This window comes from Salvelinus fontinalis, chromosome 9 (assembly GCF_029448725.1).
Source record: "Salvelinus fontinalis isolate EN_2023a chromosome 9, ASM2944872v1, whole genome shotgun sequence".
Lineage (NCBI taxonomy): Eukaryota > Metazoa > Chordata > Actinopteri > Salmoniformes > Salmonidae > Salvelinus > Salvelinus fontinalis.
In genome coordinates this window covers 58,000,900-58,012,306 of record NC_074673.1, presented here as the reverse complement: position 1 = coordinate 58,012,306, position 11,407 = coordinate 58,000,900, and the positions used below count along the sequence as shown (strand labels likewise).

The 11,407-nt window shown below is 43.4% G+C and overlaps 1 protein-coding gene across 1 annotated transcript; it reads left to right on the top strand.

Moving 5' to 3' along the window:
* The first annotated feature begins 4,270 nt into the window (after positions 1-4,270).
* igf2b (insulin-like growth factor 2b) lies at positions 4,271-9,570 on the top strand. The gene is made up of 4 exons (XM_055934949.1): positions 4,271-4,471; positions 5,440-5,594; positions 7,478-7,655; positions 9,152-9,570. The coding sequence occupies exons 1-4, from the start codon at positions 4,397-4,399 to the stop codon at positions 9,386-9,388; spliced, it is 645 nt and encodes a 214-aa protein (XP_055790924.1). The 5' UTR covers positions 4,271-4,396; the 3' UTR covers positions 9,389-9,570.
* Positions 9,571-11,407: the final 1,837 nt, after the last annotated feature.

Below are 11,407 nucleotides of genomic sequence, written 5' to 3'. Positions count from 1 at the left end.
ACTTTAAGAAAAGTAGGAAGGAGGGACACATTTTTAAAGTACGGGGCCATTGTCTTTTCAAACAGGGCCATTGTCTTTTCTCCACAGGCTTTTACAGACAGCAATCACAGCAAGACAAACAAGCAGGAATTCCTATCACAGCCACTAGGTGTCAGTCTAAAGATGTGTACATGAGGAGGCCCCCTCTCTCTCTCTCTCTCTCTCTCTGTCTCTACTCTCTCTCTCGCTCCTGTTTGGGAACGTACACCCTTTACTCATCCCCACCAATGGCACCAATGGCAATGACATCATCAAAATAGAAAGCTGGTGTCATCAGCGCCATATACACCTCTATATGACTCTGAATTACGTATCAGTCTGTGACGTATTACCTTGTCAGAAAATGTTACCCATCTACCAAATTAGAATTATTTAAAGCAAATTATTGCAAACTGACTTAAACTTAGCACTTAGGCCTTAGTCTAGTTGCATGACAATTATTACAGTTAATAATGATATTATAATAAGTAAGTACTCATGTTTTGCAGTTATTAGTACTTCAAGATTTTCAATGATGTTATCCACTTATTCAGCACACTTTGGGGAGAATATTCAGAATGTGGTTTTGTTATTTCCATACACTTTAGCTTGCCTGTATTGAAATAATTATGCATATAAAATATGCATATTGTTTATTTATTTATACAGTGGGGAGAACAAGTATTTGATACACTGCCGATTTTGCAGGTTTTCCTACTTACAAAGCATGTAGAGGTCTGTCATTTTTATCATAGGTACACTTCAACAGTGAGAGACGGAATCTAAAACAAAAATCCAGAAAATCACATTGTATGATTTTTAAGTAATTAATTTGCATTTTATTGCATGACATAAGTATTTGATACATCAGAAAAGCAGAACTTAATTTTTGGTACAGAAACCTTTACAGAGATCATACGTTTCCTGTAGTTCTTGACCAGGTTTCCACACACTCAAGCATGGATTTTGGCCCACTCCTCCATACAGACCTTCTCCAGATCCTTCAGGTTTCGGGGCTGTCGCTGGGCAATACGGACTTTCAGCTCCCTCCAAAGATTTTCTTTTGGGTTCAGGTCTGGAGACTGGCTAGGCCAATTCCAGGACCTTGAGATGCTTCTTACGGAACCACTCCTTAGTTGCCCTGGCTGTGTATTTCGGGTCGTTGTCATGCTGGAAGACCCAGCCACGACCCATCTTCAATGCTCTTACTGAGGGAAGGAGGTTGTTGGCAAAGATCTCGCGATACATGGCCCCATCCATCCTCCCCTCAATACGGTGCAGTTGTCCTGTCCCCTTTGCAGAAAAGCATCCCCAAAGAATGATGTTTCAACCTCCATGCTTCACGGTTGGGATGGTGTTCTTGGGGTTGTACTCATCCTTCTTCTTCCTTCAAACACGGCGAGTGGAGTTTAGACCAAAAAGCTCTATTTTTGTCTCATCAGACAACATGACCTTCTCCCATTCCTCCTCTGGATCATCCAGATGGTCATTGGCAAACTTCAGACGGGCCTGGACATGCGCTGGCTGGAGCAGGGGGACCTTGCGTGAGCTGCAGGATTTTAATCCATGACGGCGTAGTGTGTTACTCATGTTTTTTTTTAAGACTGTGGTCCCAGCTCTCTTCAGGTCTTTGACCAGGTCCTGCCGTGTAGTTCTGGGCTGATCCCTCACCTTCCTCATGATCATTGATGCCCCACGAGGTGAGATCTTGCATGGACCCCCAGACCGAGGGTGATTGACCGTCATCTTGAACTTCTTCTATTTTCTAATAATTGCGCCAACAGTTGTTGCCTTCTCACCAAGCTGCTTGCCTATTGTCCTGTAGCCCATCCCAGCCTTGTGCAGGTCTACAATTTTAGCCCTGATGTCCTTACACAGCTCTCTGGTCTTGGCCATTGTGGAGAGGTTGGAGTTTGTTTGATTGAGTGTGTGGACAGGTGTCTTTTATACAGGTAACGAGTTCAAACAGGTGCAGTTAATACAGGTAATGAGTGGAGAACAGGAGGGCTTCTTAAAGAAAAACTAACAGGTCTGCGAGAGCCGGAATTCTTACTGGTTGGTAGGTGATCAAATACTTATGTCATGCAATAAAATGCAAATTAATTACTTAAAAATCATACAATGTGATTTTCTGGATTTTTGTTTTAGATTCCGTCTCTCACAGTTGAAGTGTACCTATGATAAAGATTACAGACCTCTACATGCTTTGTAAGTAGGAAAACCTGCAAAATCGGCAGTGTCTCAAATACTTGTTCTCCCCAATGTATATAAGGCATTGCTGATGCTTTCAGGCATCATTAATTGCACCTGTAATGTCACATCATTTCAATGTTTTAATATACTTTTGATGTTAAACCAACAACTTGTGATAAAATCAATGAATGTTTAGAATTAAATATTCATGTTGAAATATTCATAAAAAAATCTATTAGAAAAGTTTGGTATAATATTCCAAAAGGACATCAGCCGTCAGCCAAGTTTGACCTTTGATGGCTGTTAAAATGATTAGTTAGAAGGGGAGTCAATAGGGTAACATTATCGGAGGACACAGATAGAACATTATAATGGTGGACAAACAAAAGGAATTTGTCTAAGAGTCATTGAGCCACAGTAGAGCCATAGGCACAGTGCATATTCATGTTTTTGATTCAATTGATTTTTGCAGATACAATACTCAATGAATCTGTTGCACAGCTTGTCATAAATTGCTGTGTGATAAAAACCTCTGGAACTGGGCTGGAACAAGAAGAGGAGGTGCTTTCTGATCGATGTTCCAATATTTCATTTTAATAGTTTGGGTTGCCTTCCGATAACAACAACAATTCGATTTTTTTTCCTGAGGGAACATCACTTGCCATTGAAATGAAATAAAAATGAATTTAAAATGAATTATCTAAATGGATTATATTAATTATTTCAGGCAATTGAGCAAAATACAGACCTAGTCCATTGTGCAGATCAAATCTTCCTGTCTAACCACAAGCACCATGTCCTTCCCTTAACTAGAGTTAGATCATAGACTCACAGGTGATATCAAAGTCCACTTTCACATTGCAGAGATCTGTGTCTCTCTGTCTCCGCTTTTTTTCTGGCCTCTGCAACACTGGCCAACGGCTCCTACAGTGTCAATGTCAGTTCCATGTCACGAACTAAGTCAACAGACCCCTTGGCAGCATCCACCTATAGAAGGAAACTATAAATGCTTTTTAAACCTGCTGCCTCAGGTGACTGCGGTATTGTTCAACTGGTATTTCAATTTGAATATTTTCACTTCCATTGCCGCCTGACATTTACATATGCTTGTAAAAAGTAGTCATTGTACACTCCATTTGTAGCCTACTCTCTCATTTATCCTTTACAATAAAGAATTAAGTGTCTCACTTGGCCAATCAAGGTGTCCCAATTTGCCAGTATTGACTGAAGAAAATGTGGTCTTAGGACAAGTTATGTTTGAAGAAGAGTCATCCATTCTGTGTTAAATATTTTTGTACATTTTGTATAGTGTATTAGAGTTCTTAAGCTATTTAGAATGGTATCATGTTGGGGGTTGAGACAATGGGATGATTCTGTAAGGTGTTCCAGAAAGCACATTTTCAGGAAGAGTCCCACTTTACCAATACTGACACTAAATGTGGAAAATGACTATGGAATATTCTCTCTCTCTCTCTCTCTCTCTCTCTCTCTCTCTCTCTCTCTCTCTCTCTTTCTCTCCTCTCTCTCTTTTTCTCTCTCTCTCTTTTTCTCCTTTCTCTCTTTTTCTCTCTCTCTCTTTCGCTCTCTCTCTCTCTCCTTTTCTCTCTCTCTCTCTCTCTCTCTCTCTCTCTCTTTTTTTCTCTCTCTCTCTCTCTCTTTTTTTCTCTCTCTCTCTCTCTCTCTCTTTCTCTTTCTCTCTCTCGCTCTCTTTTTTTTCTCTCTCTCTCTCTCTCTCGCTCTCTTTTTTTTCTCTCTCTCTCTCTCTCTCTCTCTCTCTCTCTCTCTCTCTCTCTCTCTCTCTCTCTCCTCTCTCTCTCTCTCCTCTCTCTCTCTCTCTCTCTCTCTCTCTCTCTCTCTCTCTCTCTCCACACAGACACGTTTGCTCGCGCGCACTCTCTTTCGCTCTCGCTTTTGCACTTTTCCGTAGAGTGTCGTTGGACCACTTATCTTGACCGCGAGCCCTCTCGGTCGGTTCAGACATGCGCGGGGAGTGGGCATGGAGAAGGGGGGAGGTAAGGGGCGGGTTTTGGTATATAATACTTCTCCCTGAGAACTTTTGCCTGTCGCCTGGTCTTTGGGACAGCCTCTCACTCAACATCTCCATAGCCCTCACCAACTGGGAAACTAACTCAACTGCAACCTCTCCAACCAAATAACGCTCAACGTTAGATCACTGCCAACTGACATGGAAACCCAGAAAAGACACGAACACCACTCAGTTTGCCACACCTGCCGGAGAACGGAAAACACAAGAATGAAGGTAATCTATGGAGACCCAACACTTCTTGCTCTTCTGCTTGTTTTATGCACGTAAAACAATCCGTATTTCTACATTGCAAAGACATGCGTAATCGAATACGCTGGCTGGGACAACCTTTCTGGGCTTTTACCCTGGCTTGTTTTTTTTGTGTGTTTGCGCATTTTGGTGAGAAGGGACAATTTGAGAACACGGTGAAATATAAATAACTTGACGAGGTGAGAGTGTTGAAGGTGCAGAAACTGAGATGGGTTGATTCTTGCGTTAAGCTACCTTTCAGTCGGCTACAATACCGTGACTTTTAAGATCTTTACTCTGGGCACTGTAATGCCGAAACATGATCCTCTCTACTCGCATCTTGTTAGTGCGTCCCTTTGCTGAACTCGGGACAAACAGGAGATACCTCAAAGACCGCTAGGGGGCGAGTCCTGCGGGCGATAGAGCTCAGTCTCCCCGTTACCAGAGGGTGAGCAAGGGGAAATATATGCTGAGTATGGGGATTGAGATAGTTGCCGATTGAATAGCCTGTCTTGCAACTTGTTGAGCCGGTTGTGTAAGAGTTCAGCAGAGATATGGTATCTTTTCCCTCAGATTAAGCTGCAAGAGGGCGATAACTAATCACTGCGTAAAACACAGCTCAAATACAAAAAGTAGGACAGAATTCAAATGTTTCATTGCGCCAGACTTTTAAACCGTAACAAAAATATACTTTTGGTTTACGAATCATGTTGGATACGTTTCATGGCGCCGTAGATTATTTGTGAGGGACGCGGTAGATTATTAGCGAGTGTCGTTTATGCAAGATATTGATTGGACACTTTTTATCTGACTTTTGGGTTTTGATTCTGAAATGTATATTTAACCCACATTTCTGAACAGTGGCTATGGACGGCACCAACAATTTAGCCTACCAGTTTTGTATTGTATGCAGTGAACGTTTGATTTTTAGATGCGTTATGTTCTCTCCTCAGGTCAAGATGATGTCTTCGTCAAATCGAGTGCTGGTCATTGCGCTGGCACTTACTCTGTACATCGTTGAAGTGGCCACGGCGGAGACGCTATGTGGAGGAGAGCTGGTGGACGCGCTGCAGTTCGTCTGTGAAGATAGAGGATTCTATTTCAGTAGGTTTCACTTAAACCCGCTGTAACTTGTATTTCATTGAGTGTTTTCCCTTTTTTACTTTCTGCTGGCGTTTCCGAACGGCGTTGACTGTCTCTCACTCTCGTGTGTTCCTGTACTGAGAGTTACATCTTTGTGTCTGTCACTGTGTGCGGTATGCGTGTGTTCGCTCTCTGTTTTACGCACACACACACACACACAACCAGCTGTGCTTCGCTGCGATGTGTCTGAAGACGGAACGCCTTTGCGATACTACTGAGTGGACGCATTTCTGTTGCTGTAGCCTACCTCAGATTGCATATGAAAGGGCGGCGAGCAGGGAAGGCGCACACAACTCAATGCGACACAATGGGCCACTTGTTTACCACGCATTCCGTGGGGGAAAGTAATAGCACCCAAGAGGCATACCAGTCACCTCACCACGAATGTTCCCAGGCTATAGGCAACCACACTGCGTTTGATCTACATTTGAAGGATTCAATTTCGATGGAGGGAGGATTACCACGGTACTCTTATTAATAGCTCTGTTATTGCTCGTCTAGACTGTAGCATATAGTAAAAACGACGTGATTGTTATTATTAGCTGACCTAAAATGTTTTTTTTTATTTATTTTTTTTACAATAAGTACATGCAGTTATCAGTATGTAAGAACTAAGATGGTTCCTGTCCTCTCTTCCCCCGTCTTCTCCTCTGCCCCTGACACAGACAGCAAAAACAAAAGGTGGCCAAATTTCCCTTTTTAAATATTTGTCATCCTCCCACCCACTGGCATTGACAAAAAAATCTTTGTGCTGCTGCTTGCTAAGAGAGGTCATTATCCAATTTGGGCCAACATAGATGCGCCCCCCCCCCCCCCCCCCCCCTCTGGTTCACCCTTTCTTTTTCTCTCGTGTTCCTCTCTTCCTGCAATGAAATACTGGTCTGGCCTCTCCTGAGGTTTCTCCAACATTGTGTAGGGGGTGAAGAAGGACTTCAAACAAGGCCGTTATTGATCACGGATAGTACTCTCCCCTGTGCTACGTCTTACTTAACCCTCCACCTCTCTCTTCTCACCCCCCCCCCCTTTCTGTCTCTCTTCTCTCACACCTTTCTCCCTCATATCTTCTCATTCAATCTTTTGCTTTCCCGCCTCCCTTGCACAATCCACCTCTTTGCTGATAGATCACGCAAGGGACTCGCGCTCTGTGTTTTAAGTGCATTTCTCTCCATTCAATGTCTTCCTCTCTCCCTCTATCTCTCTATCAGCAGCCCTTCCTTCCCATCTCCTGTCTTTCCCCGGCCTTTCAGATGTACTGTATGTGGACTCCCCCTCCCCCTTCCCTCTGCTGAGTTGGCAAGGGGATAAGGTCAAAGGAGAGTGTCCATGTTGTGTGTTTACTCACCCAAATAGTGAGGGTTTCGGATCTATGTGTCTCTTTTGTCTGTATTTGGCTACGTGTGTCTCTGTGTTTCTCTCTTCTTGGCTGTGTGAGTATGTGCCTGGCTGTGTGTCTCTGTGTTCGGCTGTGTCTCCCTGTGCTTGGCGGTGTTGTGTCCGCGTTCTCCAATGTGCAAGGAGCATTTACTGCTGTATTTACCCTCTAAAGGACTTCTGGATGGCTTAATTAAATACCCTCACAAGATGACCACTCCGGAAAACAAACACGCCAACAAACGAACATCAACTTTTGTCAGAGTTGGGCTCAGATAGCCTTTTATCCTGTGTTTGGTCAAAGTGAAGTGGGCCAATTGGATTTTGTCAATTGGGGGGGGGGGGACATTATGAATTTGATGGATTTGGCCAAACTGCCAACGCTGCTATCTTGATTCTCTTTCATTGTCATTTAATTACAAGTCTCTCCTCTCCTAAGGGTCTCACTCTCCCTTCCTCTCTCTTTACTGCAGGTAGGCCAACCAGCAGGTCTAACAGCAGACGCTCCCAGAACCGCGGTATCGTGGAGGAGTGTTGTTTCCGTAGCTGTGACCTCAACCTGTTGGAGCAGTACTGTGCCAAACCTGCCAAGTCAGAGAGGGACGTGTCGGCCACCTCTATACAGATCATTCCCATGGTGCCCACACTCAAACAGGTACGACCCGTATGGGGAAAACCAGGAAACCAGCCCTACCTGTCCTTGACCTGTCCGTATGTGTCCCTATCTATCCCCACATCTCACTTGTCTCCGTTCCACCACGTGCTGAACCCGTATGCCCCCCGCCTGTGGGAGTGGCGAGAAAGTCGTTTGAGGGTTGTGTTATCTTGCGAAAATAGTCGGTGGTAAGCAAGTATCTCCTTCCGAGACTGCCGACCGAGGTGGAAAACACCAGGGGCCGAGAGTACATTTGGGTAGAGCGGATAAGGTTCAACTGCGGGTTGGCCACCGCTGGTGAGAAAGTGCGCAGATTAGAAATTGTTGTTGTGACACGGTACACACCTGCCTGTTAGGGTCGGATCCATTCAGGCCCGCTTCAAAACAACCCGAACAAAGAACGTCGAGTATCTTTTTTCAACATTTGCAATGTGCCTGGATTAGTCACGGAACACTAGATGCTCCGAAACGTGCATACATTTGGCACCCTTCACTGAAACGGCAATAGCCATCGAGCCCTGGGAAACAGTCACTGTGAATCAAGTCGAAAGCGTGCACACGAAAAACTTCAAAAGAAGCTGCAGGCTTTTTAACTCTGTGAACAACAACCTCAACTGTGGGCAGCATTCCAAAACTCTTAAATGTCTTCCTCTTCTCATCTCCTGTACTTTACGACTACCCCCCCAGGGCTGGATAGATAGATATCCCTCCGTTTCGACTTTCAACTGCCATTTAATGTCAACATCAGTTGGTTGTGAAATAAGGCGGCGATAGGACTATTTAGGACTGCTAATGGCTGTTTAAGACCGTTTAGGACTATTTGACTGTTTAGGTATGTTAAAGACTAATGGTACATGTTTACTAGGTGTTGTGAGTGCGAGGGGGATATGTTGGGACACATCCCCAGTCGTGCCTTGGCAGGGAAAGGAGTTGACTGCTCTCTCTCGCCCAGATGTTTCCAGGCTGGGGAGTGAATGGGGAGATAAACTGCAATTGATGTGTGTGTGTCTAGGGAGAAAGAGACACTTTCACACAGAGTACTCTCAAAGTGGCATGGCCCAAACAAGCCATTCAGGAGGAGTACTAGCTACGCATAAATTCTGCCCCCACCCACCCATTCTCTATCTCTCTCATATGCATATACACACACACACACACAACCCCCCCCCTCTGCATGGGGATTTCCCAGTCTCACTGTTTTAAGGAATTGGCCAGGGATAGGTTTTTTTTTCACCGGAATGTGTTTACTGCAGAGATAGGTGTGTGTTGGGGGAAGGGTCATTTAGTGAACAGTGGTCACATTGAGATAGTCTCCCGCATTCCCTCAGACATTATGATGAGGGGGCGGAGCTCTTGCTGACAACTTTCTTTAGGGGTTGTCAGGGGAAAATAGCCGTTGTAATCAGAATCAGCAGTGACCTTCAAAGGTATGGCGAGCTCCAAATGTACCGACAAATTCTTTAAACTCTCTCTCCCTCTTTTTCCAAACTCCACAGGATGTCCCAAGAAAACATGTGACTGTGAAGTATTCCAAATATGAGGTGTGGCAGAGGAAGGCTGCTCAGCGGCTCCGGAGGGGCGTCCCGGCCATCCTCAGGGCCCGGAAGTTCCGGAGGCAGGCGGTGAAGATCAAGGCCCAAGAGCAGGCGATGTTCCACCGGCCTCTGATCACCCTGCCCAGCAAGCTTCCCCCAGTCCTGCCCCCCACGGACAACTACGTCAGCCACAATTGAGCCTCCTCACCAGCAACCCAACTCCCCCATCAAAAGCCCTTTGCACAGACAACGAGTTTGGAGGGAGATGAAGAAAAAAAAAGACTAGGGGATTATAGCTTTGTCTCTGACGTCATTTCTGTGGCAAGTCCTCGTTTGACCTCTCCCCCCACCCAGCCCACCCCCAAATCCCGTCCGAGCCCACCAACCTACACCCCCCCCCCCCCCCGCCCATCTACTACTTTTTGACCCCAAACCTACCCTAGACCCCCTCACCCAGACACTCAAACATACGTTCACATTCTTCCTGTCCTGACTCTCACTCTTGCTCTCTCTTTCATTCACCGACACAAAAGACACCGACACAATCAATGAACAAAAAGTGAACTATTTGGCTGAATGCAATTTAGGTGGATCCTTAAATAAAAGAAGAAAGAAAGGAAGGAGAAAAAGATGAAAGAGCTCTGTGGCTTACAAGTGTCAAGAGGACAGCAGGCGGAATGTTTTTTGTCCTTGTGGAAGACAACAGAAAGTGAAGAAACGGCTTGCATAAAAGAACGCTTTCCCGAGGCAGAAAAATTATCTCTGTTAGTCCTTTTTGTTATTAGTTTGCACCTCTAACTATAAATGGACTTCCACACTGTAAGGAATTATTTTGTAAAATTAGATTCCTGTTCCAGCACCTTTTTAATCACAAACAAAAAGCAGAAAAAGAAGTCTGCAAAATTGCACATCGCCACGGATTACGTCAAAGGAAAGAAAAAAAGCACTATTTTTTTATGAACAATGAACGTGTAGCTTAAAAAAATGTCATGGTGCTAGCTTTTAGAATGGACTCGGAGAAGAAGGGGTTGAAAAGCACGTTTTTTTTCCCGCTTTTTTAATGAATATTAAAACTTTCCGTTTTAAGGAAAGTGTGACTTTAAAAATGAGAATAAAAGACGGTGCGTGCTAGCACTATGCGCTAACAGCTCCCTTGAGGAAGTGGTAAGGGGGACCTGAGACCCACTCCCCTCTCCGTTGGCCCCAAGGCCCTACGAGAACTGGGAGCAGTGTGGGGACATAACAGGACATTATGGACCGACTGGATTGGGACAGTAGTTTGACTTCTTGTTCCGGGACAGTACTTCCTGTTTTGTCGTGGCTTTGAAGAACACTGGCCTGCTCTGGAAGGAAGTGACACGTTAATATGGACACAGAACGAGTGGGATAATGATGATAATATTTTGGGGTTTTGACATATTTCTTTTTTCTTTTCATATCTGTGTTTCAAGGAGAGAGAAAGAAGGTAAACCCTGTCAGTTTCTGGTACCGTGACATTCCTGCTTTTTTGCGAAATAGGCATTTTTTGGTTAAACATTTTGTCCATCGTTATTGTTATAATATTATTCTACAGTTTTTAAGAAAGGCACACATTTCAATTCAAAGGGAAAAAACAGCAATAATGTCAACTAACATTTTATTTTTAATTGTATATCAGTAGTATTCTCATGCTTTTGCCTGAAAACAAATACTTGAATATATATATATATATATATATATGTGTGTGTATATATACATGTGTATATATGTGTGTATATATATATATGTACATGTATATATGTGTGTGTGTGTATATATACATATAAATACACATATATATACATTTACACGTGTGGGTGTGTGTATATATATATATATGTATATATGTACAGTGTGTGTGTGTATATATATATATATATGTATATATGTATATATATATATATGTGTGTGTGTGTATATATATATATATATATATACACATAAAATTAGTTTCCAGGGACGTTGTGTTATTTTCTTTTAGTCTGAGCTGTATCTTGCGTAATGAGCCGCCAAGCTTTTTTGTTTGTTTGTTGAAATACAAATAAGGGCACTGTATAAAGGCATTATTTATTTTGTTATAAAAATATATATGAAAAATTGGTCCAAATAATATACATAGCACTGATGCTCAACTGACAGATTTATTTGTATGATCTCTTTTTTCCCATTTGACTTGTAATTCTTTTTGTAGATGCTTTG